This window comes from Dasypus novemcinctus, chromosome 1 (genome assembly GCF_030445035.2).
Source record: "Dasypus novemcinctus isolate mDasNov1 chromosome 1, mDasNov1.1.hap2, whole genome shotgun sequence".
NCBI lineage: Eukaryota > Metazoa > Chordata > Mammalia > Cingulata > Dasypodidae > Dasypus > Dasypus novemcinctus.
The window spans coordinates 108,467,628-108,485,413 of NC_080673.1; the positions used below are offsets into that span (position 1 = coordinate 108,467,628).

At 36.7% G+C, this 17,786-nt stretch overlaps 1 protein-coding gene across 11 annotated transcripts in view; it reads right to left on the reverse strand.

The window, feature by feature from the left end:
• PDLIM5 (PDZ and LIM domain 5) overlaps positions 1-17,786 on the reverse strand; it is a 235,059-nt gene that overhangs the window by 13,107 nt on the left and 204,166 nt on the right. For all 11 annotated transcript variants that reach the window (XM_058295329.2, XM_058295348.2, XM_058295300.2 and 8 more), the window contains one exon: positions 895-1,075. In XM_058295329.2, coding sequence (XP_058151312.1) covers positions 895-1,075 — 181 coding nt within the window. The remainder of the gene's footprint in view (positions 1-894; positions 1,076-17,786) is intronic.

Below are 17,786 nucleotides of genomic sequence, written 5' to 3' on the forward strand. Positions count from 1 at the left end.
AGATAATTTTTAAGGGTTCTCAATGTTTTAGACCCATATAAACAGGTGCCTAAAATTAAGAGTACTCAATAGTTCATATTAACTTTTCTCTCAATTGATATGAATTGAAGTTTCATTATTATATGTCATATTGTATTAGAATATGGCAATGCCACTTCCAACTTTTGCACGAGACCGGGCAATCTGGTTGCTTCTAAAATCAAATTCCACTTCCTGATCACATACAGGAAATATCCAAGTACTAATGGGAGTTAGATTAACCCTTACTTCATAATTGCAAACTTGGTATTCCAGAACACAAAATTCTTCACTCATTCATTTATGTATCTGATTTCCAAATTACTTCCTTTTTGCAAAAACAAAACAAAACTAAAAAACAACCAAAAAAAGGTGTGGTGTGAAAAATAATTTTGAATATGTACTCACATAAAACTGAGGTTACATTTTTAAACATTGCATGTATTCAAGAAAAACATTTATAAGCCTCATGTTTTTATATTTCATGAGATCTGTCTTTAAAAAGCTATAGAATTTAATTCAAAATAGTAAAGGTGTCAGTTCAGAGAACTCTGATGTGTGTGGTCCTGTACAACCTCTTTATTCCTGAGCAAACAGTGTCCTGTTGAATTAAGACATCCACACTAACTTATATTTTCCCCATAGTAGCTAGACTTTTATCAAGTTAGCACTCAGTAAGACAAAGTCAAAGACATCTTAACCCCACAAATCTGATACACTATGCAAGAGATCTATTTAGTTTTACTTCATAATAAATAGTGACTAAAGGAGCAAAGGAATAAAAGAAGAAAATTTTAAAAAGATGACAGGACAGTTTCATAACAAAAATATTCTACTCAAAAAAAATATGTACTCAAAAAGGTTTCCAATACTTACCCCAAGGATCTTCTTTTGGCATCGACCACATTCAGGAGCAAAGAATTTCTCATAGCACAGCTCACAATACAGGGCTCCCTTCTCCTCTACAAAACCAATGCAAGCCATAGTATTTTTGCAGTGAGCACAGTTAAATTCTTCTGGGTGCCAAGATTTCCCCAGTGCAACCAGGAATGGACCCCTACCAGAAGAAAATAAATCAATTTGGCTCAGGAATAAAAGTTTGTAAAATATGCTCGGATAAGACCTCTTTTATGCAATATTCAATAAAATACCTGCTCAATTCTCCTTCTCAAAGGACTGAACACTGTGTGCTATAAATTTACATAGGCACTCTCTGTGCATTTATGTGAAGAGAAAAGAGGAAAAAGCACTTAAAGGATTCTTTCAAGAAAGGTCATTTCTCCCCCCGTTTTTTTGTCTTCAGGGGACATGGTAGTAGGTATTTCTATGATATAAATTAAATAGAATATCAGATTCCTTTTTTTTTTTTTTTTAAGATTTATTTTTATTTATTTAATTCCCCTCCCCTCCCCCGGTTGTCTGTTTTCTGTGTCTTTTTGCTGCGTCTTGTTTCTTTGTCCGCTTCTGTTGTCCGTGAGCGGCACGGGAAGTGTGGGCGGCGCCATTCCTGGGCAGGCTGCTCCCTCCTTCGCGCTGGGCGGCTCTCCTTACGGGGCGCACTCCTTGCACGTGGGGCTCCCCTACGCGGGGGACACCCCTGCGTGGCAGGGCACTCCTTGCGCGCATCAGCACTGCGCACGGGCCAGCTCCACACGGGTCAAGGAGGTCCGGGGTTTGAACCGCGGACCTCCCATGTGGTAGATGGACGCCCTAACCACTGGGCCAAAGTCCGTTTCCCCAGATTCCATTTTTGAGCATGTAGTTTGGTAAGCTTTTGTTTCTACCTTCTACTGATGCAGTAACTTTCGGTAAAACAATTTTTAATCTGTAGTGGCTAGGTCTAGAAGGATTCTAATTTTACAGTTTATCAGCCATATTCTCTTAAGAAAATTGGCTAACTTCTCTATTTTCTTCATCTATATCATAGGAAGTGAGTGACTCTGTCTGCGTGATGATTATGATTGGTTATGGTTAGATGTTAACTGTGACAGAAACTGAAGGAACTAGAAAAACATATATGGTTTAGCCAGATATCAGCGCTTAATATCTTTATAAATAAAGAAAAATCTCAGTTTGGTACGTCAAAGTTTTAAAAATATTTATTACCCAAGAAAATATTTTACTCAATTTTTCATTCCCACATATTGTTTCATGTACTTATTTTCTCAACTTTATTAACAACTCAAACCTCACCCCCTGTGAGTGGCTATAGAAACTGTAAATTGAATATTATGGATTGTTTGAAGCTACTTGAAAGGAAGAAAGGAAGTTTTATTTAATTTACACATGACTGATTTTTAATGTACATTCTTATCAAGATAAAAATGTTTGTAAGAGATTTTTTTCCCATTAAATACTACAGAGTCATGAACTGATAATAGGGTTTGGTTTGCTTGACAGGAATCCATTATGAAGCCTTATCTAGTCATGAGGCCTGTGGAGATTAACCAATCTAGCCTTTGCAACATACTTTTCAGTAGCTACAACACACAAATTTTTATTCATAGAGTGGCTTTACCTCCAAGGCACTTTTGTACTTATCTAATTTGCCCATGCAACATTGTTGTTGAGACAGACCAGGACAGTTATTACAAACTCAGTTTTAAAGATGGAGAAGCTGAGATAAAGTGTTCAAAAGATATGACTAATATTATAAAATCACTGACTGAACCAAGGTTAGAAACTGAATTTCCTAATTCCTTGAATGCTGCTCTAGTTTCCTAATTCCTTGAATGCTGCTCTAGTCTCCTAATTCCTTGAATGCTGCTCTAGGCATTGATATTCTGCCTTTGATTTCATTACCATCAATTATCATCACGGAGTGACCATATGGCAATTGTTAGTAAGCACTCAGACACCTGACTTCTAAGCAGATTATTAACAGGAAAGGTCACAATAAATATAACAAAAGTCACTAATTTTTAAAAAAAACTTTGACAATAACAAACTTTATTCAATAACTATCTTCCATTAGTAAATTCCTTGCTAATAACATTGATGTTTATTCAGAACCAGCACCTAACTCTGAAAGAGTCAGGAAAATAGAAAGGCACATTTTTCTGTGGGTATAAATGGGTATTTTCTAGCCCCAATTCTTGTTAATTTGTTTCTTAATGATATAATATGATTTTGTAAAAGCTAGGACATGTACCTCTCTTAGCCTCTGAGATAAGTAGTTTATTATTTTTAAAAAAATCAGGGTATTAGTATTTTGTGATCACTAATAAGGAGTATCTTTTATTCCTGCCAGAAAAAAAGAATTACCTATTCTGCACCCAGATATATTACTTTTGGTAAGTTGTCCCTCTCTTTTTAACTGGTTTATGAATAACAGTCCCAGTCAACAAGTTCCTTCATTCCATTTTCTCAGTATATATTTGACAAGCAGTTTACCTACAAAGATAAACCAGAAAGTCATAGGGCTCAAAGCCAGAAAAGGTTCTGTGACTTCTCTGAACTTTTCTACCAGATGGATATCTGGTTATATACATACTTAAAACCTCTTCCAGAGTAAATTTCCTGCGACCATAACACAGTGTATGGTAGAACTTTGGGGTTTTATGGCTACCATTTGTCTGGACATTAAAGGAGAATAAAAACTACTCTAGGGAAGTGGACTTGGCCCAATGGATAGGCGTCTGCCTACCACATGGGAGGTCCGCAGTTCAAACCCCGGGCCTCCTTGACCCGTGTGGAGCTGGCCCATGCGCAGTGCTGATGTGTGCAAGGAGTGCCCTGCCACGCAGGGGTGTCCCCCTGCATAGGGGAGCCCCATGCCCAAGGAGTGCATCCCGTAAGGAGAGCCGCCCAGTGGGAAAGAAAGTGCAGCCTGCCCAAGAATGGCACCGCACACATGGAGAGCTGACACAACAAGATGATGCAACAAAAAGAAACACACATTCTCAGGGCAGATAAGGACAGAAGTGGTCACAGAAGAACACACAGTGAATGGACACAGAGAGCAGACAACTGGGGGGGAGAGAAATAAAAACAAAAAAATCTAAAAAGATAAAACAACTCTACTATGGTGTATTTTTTATTGGGGCACACACATCTTTAATTCATCCATAAGGATGTATGGTCTCTGATGGCAGGATCCTTTTTTGGCACCTGAGTTTTCAAAAGTAGTCAAGCCATCCTCAAGCTCTATATTCTGTACAAGTGTAAATGTTAGTATGCACCATGAATAAAGAGAAGGGCTTTATTTCTGGAACACAGTGCTACTGGATATTTAACAAAGTTCATCTGAGACCAAAAAGACATTAAGGAACTGATTCTAGATATTCTTAAGTATGTACTGAGATCGAGTAAGTTCAACAGAGAATTGGGTTCTGAAAATCACAGAATACTGGGCCTGACTCACTCCACAGAATTATTTTTTATAAACAGTGCTTGATGTGATTCTATCAGTCTAAACTGACAGCAATTATAGAAAAGAGCTCTTTGAAATTCACCCTTGCTCTTCCTGCAAACTGCTGTTGAGAGTGTTGTATGTTACATCTCACAGGGTCATCTTCACATGGACTCCTGGAGAAATTCCTATCAGGTTTTTGTAACAAGAATAGTTTTACTCCTCCTGAGCAACAAGCTTATTTTTACATTATTGTATAGTAAATTTCAAAACTATTTTTTGGTGATGACTACTCGTAGGCTTAAAGCCAAAGTTATAGTCTAAATATAGGCAAAACTATGTAGGTCATTACTTTAAGTACTGTCCAGTCTCAATGCTAGCTTCTTCAGCTTCTTTTTTAATGGTCCTATCTGTGATTTTCATTCTTCTTATGCCTCCTTTTATAATTTAGAAGATTTTTTGAAAGCTTTCTGAAATAAGGTCATTATAAATAAATTAGAATACAATATTGAAAGGATAACTTGAAATTATTTCATTAGTTCCTGTATCAAAGAATAACAAAAACACTTCAGAGAAACGGACTTGGCCCAGTGGTTAGGGTGTCCGTCTACCAAATGGGAGGTCCACGGTTCAAACCCCGGGCCTCCTTGACTGGTGTGGAGCTGGCCCATGCGCAGTGCTGATGCATGCAAGGAGTGCCCTGCCATGCAGGGGTGTCCCCGCGTAGGGGAGTCCCACGCGCCAAGGAGTGCACCCCATAAGGAGAGCCGCTCAGTGCAAAAGAAAGTGCAGCCTGCCTAAGAATGGTGTCATCCACACGGAGAGCTGACACAAGATGACGCAACAAAAAAGAAACACAGATTCCGGTGCCACTCACAACAGCAGAAGCGGACAAAGACGACGCAGCAAAAAGACACAGAGAACAGACAACCAGGGTGGGGGTGGGGGAAGAGGAATAAATAAATAAATAAATAAATGTTTTTTTTTAAAAGCACTCTAAAACAGTAAAGACATTTCTTCACCTTTAAAAAATGTGTTTAAAATTACCCTTGCTCATGATAGCTCTCCTTCCTTAAACATACACGTGCAGTGTAAATACTGGGCATATATATTCCCTGGCTGTGCTATAAGTGCACCTTTCCCCATCGATGTCCTTAAAGTTATATATAGATTAAACAATAAAATCTCTTACTTATAACAAAGTACTTTTGTCTCTGTGTCAGTAAAGACTAATTTAACAAATTCATTAACACAGGATTAACACTGAAAGAGTTCTTCTTGTTCCAGGTAGGACTGGGTTTCATCTGACTGAACTGGAATGAAAGGCCTGCATAACTGCAAAGTGGAATTAAGTATTCAACTACCTCTTCCAGCACTCTGTACCTATGAGCCCTTACTAATACCTGCTGACTGACAAATGAAGAGAGGGGAGAGAGTTAAAGCATGTGATTGGCTAAGAAAGGAAATTTCATCATGCAACTTTTTACCCTGCTTATCTTTTATGAGATTCATTCCAGGAAAAAAACATTAAGGAAAGGAAAGGAGGAATGCCAAGCAAGGGTTTGGGGGGGGGGGGGGCTGGGGGGGGCGGGCTTATAAATAGAAAACTGAAAGAATTGCAAATTTCAAAAGGTATAACCTAACACGGATTTAGCTTCAAAATCAAATGCTCACTGCTTGTTTCTCTTTGTTATTTAATTCTCACAATAACCCTCAGTGGTGAAATAAACTCTATGATATAGATGAAGAAAACAGAGTAGTCAGTCAACTGTCTTAAGATCATGTGGCTGATAAACTGTAAAGTTAGAATACTCCAAAACCTAAAAGATTAAAAATTGTTTTACCACAAGTTATCACATCAGAAGTTAAAAACAAAAGCTTATCAAAGCCATATAAAAACAATTTATGTGCTCAAAAATGAAAATGGAATCTGATATTCTATTTAATTATATCTTATAAATTCTAAAAATTACAAACCACCTTCATATCACGGTAAACTTTTAAGAAGTACCTGGCATGAGCAAAGTGTTCAAGAAAAACAGAAAAACACAACTAGAGGAACAGAGTGAAACGGAAAAGATAATTAGGAGAAAATATATACCCACATGTTCACAAAGACAGTCACATGAAGGAAGAGAGAGAGCAAGAGAAAATGAAAGTGTCTCTCTTTCAAGATTTTAAACACTCTAAATTAGAAATATTAACAATCCTTCCTAAAATGTGGTAACACATTTTTGACACCCTTAATTCTTTATTTCCAATAGATTATCCTCAACTTTCCAATTTGGAATGTAAAAAAAATATGGTTCTACTTTCATCAAGAATCATCTTTATGTACAACAAAATACTGCATTTAATGGGTTCTGAAGCCAATTGTAGTTTTATATTTTAAAGATAAAGAACTTGTTCCTCAAGAATAAAACACAGTTAAAATGAGTCTAAACGTAACAGTGGGAAAAAAAGGAAACACTCTAAGGAAGGTAATACAAATTGATAATTTTTTAAATCTACTGGAGACAATTATAGTCAGTTTTTGTACTGAAATTACAAAAAATCAGCAAAGCAGGAGCACTGTGACTTTATAATAAGACAAGTTAAATAACTGGGACACAATTTCAACTTGGCAATACTAATATTTTTATAAAGTTCATTTATCAACTGAACGAATATTTACTAATTGCAATGATACGTGCAGGCACTGTACAGGGGATACAGCATGGAACAAAGCTGAAAAAAGCCCTAGATCACATGGAAATTATATTCTAATGTGGGAGAGCATGAAAATAAATAATTAAATATATGGTATGTTTGATAAGTGCTGAGAAAATTAAAGCGAGGAGGGGAGATAAGGAGAATGTATATGTATGTGGGAGTGGGGGGGAGGGGGCAGATTTAAACAGGGAAGACAGGGTCACCTTGATACATAAGAAAGTTCTAAAGGAGCTGAATGAATGCAAATACCCAAAGGAAGAGAATCCAGGCAAAGGCAATAGCAAGCAGCAGAGCACAGGGCCTGATGAAGGTGTCTGTGATGTTCAAGAAACAGCAAAAATGATAAGAGTGTTAGGAATTGAGGTAAATAAGGGGAATTAGTAAGCAATAAAGTCATCTAAATAATGAGGTGGGCAAATAGGGGTAGGGCTGTGTAGGGTCTTTCAGCCATTTTGAGGATTTTGTCTTCTACCAAGAGTGGAACCATAAGAAGCTTTTGAAAAAAACAGTGACATGATCTGATTTATGTTTTTTCAGGACGACTATAGCTAATATTAGACTGGTAGGAAACAAGGACAAAAGCAGAAAAATTAGTAGTAAATAACTATTTTCTCAGGTAAGCGATGACAGTAGTTTGGATCATGGTGGTTATAGTAGACAGTAATGGTGAAGTATTCAGATATTGGATATATTTAGAAGTTAGAGTTAAAACAATTTGCTAACTAATCATATATGGAGTATGAGAGTAGTCAAGGAAAACTCTAAGGACCTGCTCAGTTATTTTACTGGTCAGCTAATGAGTGGACAGATATTTCCTTAAATGCCTGGAACCTATGTATCTCCCATCTTTGTTGAAAGGCTGTGTGTGCACGTTGGGATACATTTTCCACACTCAGCCAGGCACATTACTAGTCCTCCTGGCCTTCACTTCCTTCTTGAGCAGAGTGTCAAGATGAGTCAGAAGGGAGAGCTTAGGGTTCTTTGTTAAGTATGCACACAGCCTTACACATCCACATCACCTTCTAGATTCTCAGGAATATGCTCGAGCTTTTCAAAGTCCCCTTTGGACATTTCATCCCACCCCCCACACCCCAGCTTTTCTTTTTAAGCTTTCTGTTAACTTATTATTTATCCTAACTATTATCTGCCATTTCAGGATGTCCTAATGTTAAACAATTAACTCTGGTTGTTTTTAAAAAATGTCCCCAACTAAAAGGCTGTTCACACTGAATAAGTACTATATTCGAAACTGCTAATAGGTCAAGTATGATGAGGAATGAGAATTTATCATGAGATTTAGCAATATCTAGGTCACCAAAACACTGATAGGAGGAATTTTGGTGGAGTATTAAATAAAAGCCTAACTAAAGTACATTAGATGAAGAGAAGAGAGGAATTAAAGGAAGCACAAACAAGGAATATAGGAATTTTCTGTAAAGAGGAGAGAAATGGGGGCAAACAACAGCATAATTATAAGCTAATAGGAAAATCCAATAGAAAAGGAAACATTGATGATGTAGGAGACAGAAGGTGGAATTGCTGGATAAATGACTTTGACAAGGCAAGAGGGGATGGGATTTAGTGCCCAAGAGGAAAGACAGGCCTTACATATTAGACAGACATTTAATCCATAATACAGGAGAGAAGTTGAATATACGGGAACAGTTGCATTCAGATGAGTAGATGCTGTGTAGGAGTTCTCTTCTATTGCTTCCCTTTCCTAAGTGATAAGAATGAAAGCAATAAGTGAGAATGAGAATGAAAGTATGAAATAGCTTTCTAAGTGGTAAAGTAAATCTACTAGAGAAATATCCAGCAAACCCTGTCACTATTAAGAACACAGTCAGATTTAATAACCACGTATTTAAAACGAGACTCACTGGTATGGTTGTGGGTTTTCCCCTAGCTACATATATCCTGTTGAGGTGTAGGCACAGCATAGACCAAGAGTTGATTTTATATAGGTTAGTGGTTTTGACAAGTGAATACGATGAAGTGAGAGTTGTGGAAAGGAACAGAAGATATATGTAAGGGAGTAGATATAATGATGGACTATGGAATTAAGGCTGGATAAGAAGGAAAGTGAGAACATTAGGACCAGAGGGACAGTGAAAAGGTATTTGGACCAGTGGATCAGAGGTTGCTGGCAGGGGTGATTGTCAAAGGATTGTTGAAGCTGCGGTATTAGAGAGAGGGGAATATAGGCAGTGATTCTTTTTTTTTTTTCCAAATTCTACTCAATTTATTCATTTTTTTAAAAGATATTACATTAAAAAAACATGAGGTCCCCATTCGCCCCCACCGACCTAACCCCACCACTGCCACCCCCCAATAACACTCTCCCCCATCATCATGACACATCCATTGCATCTGGTGAGTACATCTCCGGGCATCGCTGCACCCCAAGTCCCGTGTTCCACACCATAGCCCACACTTTCCCACGTTCCATCCAGTGGGCCATGGGAGGACATACAACATCTGGCAATTGTCCCTGGGGTACCACCCAGGACAACTCCAAATCCTAAGAATAGGCAGTGATTCTTGAAGTAGAGTGGGATGCTTAGAATTGATATTATGAAGGAAATGTAATTATTGGTAAAGACAAGGTCTCGGATATGACTATGAAAGTTGGTGGCAGAAATTGGGTAGAGGTATCACTAAAATTAGAGGTTATCAGAGAACTGAAAGGCCAGGATATGTAGATACTGAAATTACAAAAATGGCCTCCCACTAATAATCTTCTGGGGCAAGATTAATTTTCAATTTTACAACTGTGGCAGTTTAAAACTCTAGATATCTCATGACTTTTCCTAAGTACTATGATAAAGGGCTCCCTATTACAGATGTCTCTTTCTCCTTTATATTATTATAATACTGCATATCTCTCTTAAGACATTTACATTACTACATTATGATTACCTGTGCCAAGGTCATAGCTTCTATCAGATGATAAAATACACGCAAACAAGGACTGAGTCTTAATCATTATAGACCCATGATACTAGTTTGGTGATTTGCACATAAATTTTCAGTGAATATTTGTTGTACAAAAGTATTTATTTGAGAAGTAGACTATATAACCTTGTTGCTTGTCATTCCTATAAAAAAAAAAATTGATTTGTTGAAGCTAGATTATCCCCACCTCTCCTCCTTTCATCGAAAAGATCTTAGATGCATCTGTATTAGACTTATATATTAATTTGGCTGTTGATTTTATTTTCATTTTCCACTAGATTGTAGACCTCCTTAAGGGGAGGGAGTCTTTGATTTCTGTGACAGTGGTGCTCAAAGTCAAATGCACAGAAAATACTCAATAAGTGTTTGCTTAGAGAAGGAGTAGATTCCTGAATTAGATGAGAATTTGGAAAAGTAAAATCTAAGAATACATGTAGGTGGTACAGAGTCATTTTAAGGGGCAGGTAAGAACTGGTCAAGCTATCTATAATCTATCCTGTCCTTTCTCACTATACACTCCTTATGAAGTACACTGCCACAGTCTTAAGTTATGGTAGATTTGCTTAAGCTCCCCCTATCATTTAATAAAGTTAACAGTTATTACTATATTCTGTTGGCATACATTTTTTTGCCTAAAAAAAAAACTTAGCTAAAAATGACCTATATTAATAAAAGAAAATAAACACTGCATCAAATCCAATTATGCAGGTATTATAATAATATTTTGTATAGTTCCTTTTGGTCATTTTTCTGCTTTTAGAGTGGAACCTAGTATGACCTAATAAATATTTAATGAATGAATGAATATGTTTTAGAATCAAAGAGACCTGGGTTCCAGCCCTGGTTCTGCCATTTAACCAGATCTACTACTATGGGAAATTAATATAAGCCTAAGTATTCTCATCTATATGTGGGCATAACAATAACATCAATTTCATGGGGGTTATTTTAAAGATCTAGTAAAATAATACTCATAAAGTCCTTGACATTACACCAAGCATGTTCAAAACCCAGCTGTCTTGAGAAGCGGACTTGGCCCAATGGATAGGGCATCCGCCTACCACATGGGAGGTCTGCGGTTCAAACCCTGGGCCTCCCTGACCTGTGTGGAGCTGGCCCATGCACAGTGCTGAAGCACGCAAGGAGTGCCCTGCCCCGCAGGGGTGTCCCCGTGTAGGGGAGCCCCACGCGCAAGGAGTGCGCCCGTGAGGAGAGCCGCCCAGTGCAAAAGAAAGTGCAGCCTGCCCAGGAATGGCGCCGCACACACTTCCTGTGCCGCTGACGACAAAAGAAGCGGACAAAGAAACAAGACGCAGCAAATAGACACAGACAACAGACAATGGCGGGGGGGGGGGGGGCAGGAATTAAATAAATAAATCTTTAAAAAAAAAAAAAAAAAGAGAGAGAGAGAGAGAAACACAGTATCCCGGTGCCACTGATAAGGATAGAAGTGGTCACAGAAGAACATACAGCGAATGGACAGAGAGAGCAGACAACTGGGGGGGGGGGGGGGGGGAGGGGAAGGGGAGAGAAAGAAATAAAAAAATAAATTAAAAAAAACAAAATACAAAAACAGCTGTCTTTATTATCATACAGTAATATGTATATTGGCATGTATTTCATTATAAAAAATTGAAATTATACTTTAATATTCAGTTTTATATTTAATTTTTCATCTTAATATTATTAAACATTTTCCGACGTAGTGGCAGTTGAATACATGAATAAAATCTAAAGTTAGACAGACCTGGGCTCAAATTCAGGTTCTTCCATTTACTAGCTATGTGACTTGAGGCAAAAATATAACTTCTCTGTGCCCAGATTTCCTCATCTGTGAAATGGAGGTATTAATAGTAATTCTATCAAAGAATTGCTATGAGAATTAAATGAGAATGTAGGTAAAATTCTTAGCACAACATTGGGCACAAGTTACAAACACATTAAACATCTGAAAACATTAAATTATCTGAAAACAGCATTTTAATGGCACCATAATATTACATTATATAGGTTCTAGCATTTATGTTCTTTCCAGTTTTTCACTAGAATAAATACATCATGTAAATAAAATTATATTACAGCTTTAATATATCCTTGTTAATAAATCTAGGTCTATATTATTGATTGTTTCCTTAAATTCAGGGGCTAACATTCAGCTGGAAAACCTTTTATTCTCAAGTAAAATCTTAAACAGCAAGGAAAATAAATAAAACCTATTAATAAGGAAGTGCTCAGAGACTGAAGTAGATGGTGAGATAACCATGCTTGCCTTTCTCTGGGGTGACCCAACAAAGACCTTTTTAGGAGAAAAGTTTGAAAAATCACTGGGCAAACACCAAATCAATTATGTTAAAATTCTCTCACTGGAATAACAATGGGTTGACTGAAAGTAGTTATGCTGGTGCTACACTGCAGGCAAACAATAATACTGAAGTGGTTACTTTTTTAAGTATTCTATATCAAAGAAGAAATTCAAGCACCATAAATCTCTTCTTTCACAATGACTCTAAGAAGCTAAACTCAATGGTTCAGGTAACTCTGTAACATAAATGGTCAAAAGATTTTAACGCCATAAGATGCAACAGTCAAGAAATAAGTTAGAGTTTTCATAAAGCACAATTGTATCAGGGAAACTAAAACATGATTTTGGCTACATTAGTCTGACTTTCTATGCTTTCCCTATTGTACTAGCACTCCAACAGTCAACCTATGCATAAATATGAAAGTCACAGAAATAGTAACTCTTATAATTGAGTTGGAAACATTCCATAGCAAACTTTAAAACTTCAGCTGAATTTTCTAAAATGTAATTTCACACTTATTTGTCAAAGGCAAGTAACAAGTCAAAGTAAAGTCTAGATGATGAAATTTAGGCCAAATATCCAGAAACTTTTCAAGATTCAAATAGATCAGAACTTCAAAAATTATCAGACCCAAACAAAATTATCTATGGGATTTAAAGTTAAATGTGTTCTATAACTAGATAACCAATTAAAGTAGTAACATTCAGAGATTCAGGTTTCTGAGGTTATCCAAAAACAATTAACTGCTAAAAAATAATAAAAATGAAACACAAAATTTGCCTTAGTTTTCCCTTATTTAGAAGAAAAGTTTTTGAAAATCTGAAATATTCAGAAAATAAATATGTGGAAAACAAATAATATAAATTATAAAATAAATCTTACACTTTTCAGAGTTTGCCAGATCACAATATTCGATATTGAAAATATCAAGGCTGCAACTGCAACTCGTTGTGTTAAAAACAGGTGTCCACAAGAATGTCACTTGATCTAATGCCTCTCACATTGGTAAATAATACTGACACTGAGGGCCAGGAACTAGAATTATACTCTGACTGGGTCTCTGAACCCACCACAATCTATTCAAGCTGCTTTAGCATTTGAGCAACAGGCAAATGTGCTATGTTAGTGTTATGTGATCTTGGCACAAACTAATCCTTGTTCCTCTTATCCTCTCTTGTAAATGAAGCTTGAATGCTTAACTGATGTGTACTAGAATAGTCTAGAGCAATTAAAAATTTAACAGACAAAGGAGCAGTAAGTGATGACCATTCATGTTATTAACATAGTGCATATTTACTTCATATGACAGGATTATTATATATTAAAATTATGTCCTCTGAGGCAGGAAGGGATGGGGAATGTAATTTCTACTTTGATTTCCGTATTTTCTCCATACTAAGTTTTCAGAAATGCTGAGTGTGGGTGGTTACAGGATGTCATAGAATTTTATAATCAGACAACATGAAATCAGCCACTGATATGGTCTGACATTTTGTTAATGCATTTGGTAATTACTTGCTTACAACAGAAAAGAAATAACAGGAGTCACCCCTTTCTCCATAAAGGTTATTTTTATCCAGAATATAGTATCCCTAAATACAAACCTAGGTAACCAAAAATACCATGAATTTTAGACACAAAGGATCTTATTTTTATTTTATTAATATCAATCTAAAAATACAGCAACTAAATGCCCTTTCCCCATAACCACTATTCCTAATACAACTGATAAAGGATAATTCCTATTGAGTAGATACTTAATCTGAACCAGGCATACTTAATCTGAACCAGGCGCTTTTCTAGGTACTTTATACAGTACGTCATTTAATTCACCAAAAACCACCAAATGAGGAAGACATTATTACTATCTATATTTTAGAAACGAGGTAACCAAGGTATTTATTTTTGGAAATAAATAACTTGCCCTAGGTCATGAAACTACTAAGAATCAGTAAGCCTAGTCAAAATTGACAAACTACTGAGGGCCAAAGAAAAAGACACATGAGATCCCCAGGGGGCACAGATCTAAAACTCTGAAACAAAGGACAAAAGATAAAAATCACATTACTAAAATTCTCCCACACTGTTCCTTGTTTGAAGAGTATAACATCAGTAGTACTAGTTTTCTTATACTTAATATACTCAAGTCTATACATATGCTATTTCATATATTGATCAGTAAAGGCCCCAACCCTTATAAATATTAATCAAACAGCAACAAATAGAACTTTATTTTATTTAACTACTGTCACATCATTAAAAAAAAAAAAAGGGCTACCATTAATAAACGCTAAGCACCAAGTTTACTATAATTCTAAACCTCTTAGAGTTTTTCTACTGTTTTCCTCTCCCCACATTCATCCTCAAAAATGTCCAAGGGTTCCCATTATGTTAAAATGAACTCTCTCCCTGTTGTCTGACTATGATTGGCAGGCATCATGTGTTAAATTAATCGCTGGTATCCAGCACCTAACAAAACATGCCATCCTCCTCTAACACTTATGGATGAGTATGAGGTACAGTGGTGTTTCCACCTTGCTACCAGTCCTAGAATTTCAACATGAGGAAAGGCAAGGAGGAATAGAACAGATCACTAGAGCTAGATAGAGCTAGATAGAGCATCCTCTTGCTCACTGACTATGAAAACCCTTCCTCAATTAAAGGCTTCACAGGAGAAACAGAAAATCACCAAGAAAATTTGAAACAATCACCACTGGTAGAAAAACAAAATACATTTACTGAGTACCAACTTTGTGCTAGAAATTCAGCATTGAAGATGTATCCCAGTTTCATTGAGGAAACTCTTGTGAAGGCAAGATTACCATGGGATGGTATTAGGCTAATTTTTACTTACACAATAGGTCTAAAATTGAGTTGAGGAAAAAGAAGTTTCCAGATAAAATACAGGATACTCAATTAAATGTGAATTTCAGGTAAACAATATATAAATTTGTAATGTATGTCTTGAATATTGTACAGGACATATTTAAGCTAAAAATTTTTGTTGCTTATCTGAAATTCAAACTTAACTAGAGTCTTGTTTGTATGTGCGTGTGGTGGCGGGGGGGGGGGACTTGTGGGGTTTTCTTTAGTTTTATTATGGCTAAATCTGGCAACCCCAGGAGAGAAAGATCTCCTTTAAGCCTTTTAATGGGCCTAAATCCATCTTAAGTCTATTCTCCCAGATTCCACACACCTTTCCTTCTCTTTCCGTCTTTTTCAAATCAATGACAGCTTCCTTGATTAGGACAACACAAAGAAAGTGGTAGTAAAGTGCACTTTATAGTCAACTACACCGCAGGTAAAGTACAAATTTAATATAATACAGAAACAGAAAAATTCTAAAAGAAAATATCAGTAAATATTTTTATAATCCTGGGATGGGGAAGGCCCTTCTAATCATGATATCAAAAGTAGAAACAAACAAAAATAGATTTAGCTATAAAGCTCTAGTGAGGTAAAATAAAGAAAATTTAAAAATGATACATGGTGATAAATATATCAAAAAAATGAGGAAAACTATCTTAAACATATGATCAAAGGTAATAAGCTAAATATACAAAGTGCTCTTATAAATCTATAAGAAAAATGTGGATATCCCTGACTGAAAATGGATACAAACAGGGAATGCAAAAAAACAAAACAAAACAAAAAAACAAACAAGAAATACTAACAGGAGCATATGAAAATATCATTAATCATCAATGAAAAGAAAAAGAGCAATTTTTGGACTATCATAATAATAAAATTGAAAAGATTAACAATATCTGGTATTGTCAAGAATATTGGTAAATGGGCATTCTAATCCATTTCTGATAAGAGAAGAAACAGATGTAATCATTCTAAATGGCAAAAGATGTTATGAATAAAAACTTAAAACAGGTATGTCCACTGACCCAACAATTCCATTTCTAGTAATTATTTCAAGGAAATAATTATTTCAAGGAAATAATTATACAAGTGCCTCACAAACCATTGCTTATAATATTTAAGAGTTGAAAGCAGGGAAACGGACTTTGGCCCAGTGGTTAGGGCGTCCGTCTACCATATGGGAGGTCCGCGGTTCAAACCCCGGGCCTCCTCGACCCGTGTGGAGCTGGCCATGTGCAGCGCTGATGCGCGCAAGGAGTGCCGTGCCACGCAAGGGTGTCCCCCGCGTGGGGGAGCCCCCACGCACAAGGAGTGCACCCGTGAGGAAAGCCGCCCAGCGTGAAAAGAAAGAGCAGCCTGCCCAGGAATGGCACCGCCCACACTTCCTGTGCCGCTGATGACAACAGAAGCAGACAAAGAAACAAAAGCAGACAAAGAAACAAGACGCAACAAATAGACACCAAGAACAGACAACCAGGGGAGGGGGGGAAATTAAATAAATAAATAAATCTTTAAAAAAAAAAAAAAAAAAAAAAAGAGTTGAAAGCAATCTCAATTTCCATGAATAAAACACTTGCTAAATAATTTATGGCACATTCTTATAAGGTTATATTATGTATGTAGTCATGAAAAACATGAATTGGTAATAAAAGAGTCTCAGGATATTATTACATGAAAAATAACAGGTTACAAAACCCTGTATTATTATTCCATTTCTGTAAAACTGTTTTCTTTTGTGTATGCTTTAAAGTGTGAACTAAAATAAAATACTAACAGCAGTTATCTTGGAAAGCTTGTGTAACAGTTTGTAAACTAATCTTTTCCTCTGGGCACATTAGATTACATTGGATTTATAGGTTAACTTGATTAAGTAATTACGTAAACCTCTTGTGCCAGTAGGGCGTTGAGTCCGTTGAGTCCCCACCCTTTGACTGGTGGGGACTCACAGATAAAAGGCATGGCAAAGGACAGAGTTAAGGGTTTTTGATGTTAGAGTTTGATGTTGAAGCCTTAAGCTGGAATCCTGGGAAATAAGCACACGGAAGAAACAGAAGCAACACCCTGGAACAGAGGAACCCAGGAAGCCTGAACCCTTGCAGACGCCGGCAGCTATGTTGCTCCAATATGTGAAAATAGACTTTGGTAAGGGAAGGAACTTATGCTTTATGGCCTGGTAACTGTAAGCTCCTACCCCAAATAAATACCCTTTATAAAAACTAACTAATTTTTGGTATTTTGCATCAGCACCCCTTTGGCTGACTAATACAGCTTGTTTTCTATTCTCCTATATTTTTGAAACATTACAGTGAGAATGGACTCTGTAAAGCAGTTGGATATGGTTTATGAATTCCAAAAATAGATACTGGATTTTATTTGTAAACTGGTCTGTCCCTCTGGGCATATTAGAGTATACTGGATTCAGAGATTTTGCTTTTACTTGATTGAATAATGATTAAGGCTTTGATTGGGCAACATCAGAAGGACATTGAGTCACCACTGGTGGGGACTCACAGAGAAACCACAATGCAGAAAGGGAAGGTTGGAGTTTAGAGCTGGAGCCCCAGGAAGTAAGCACA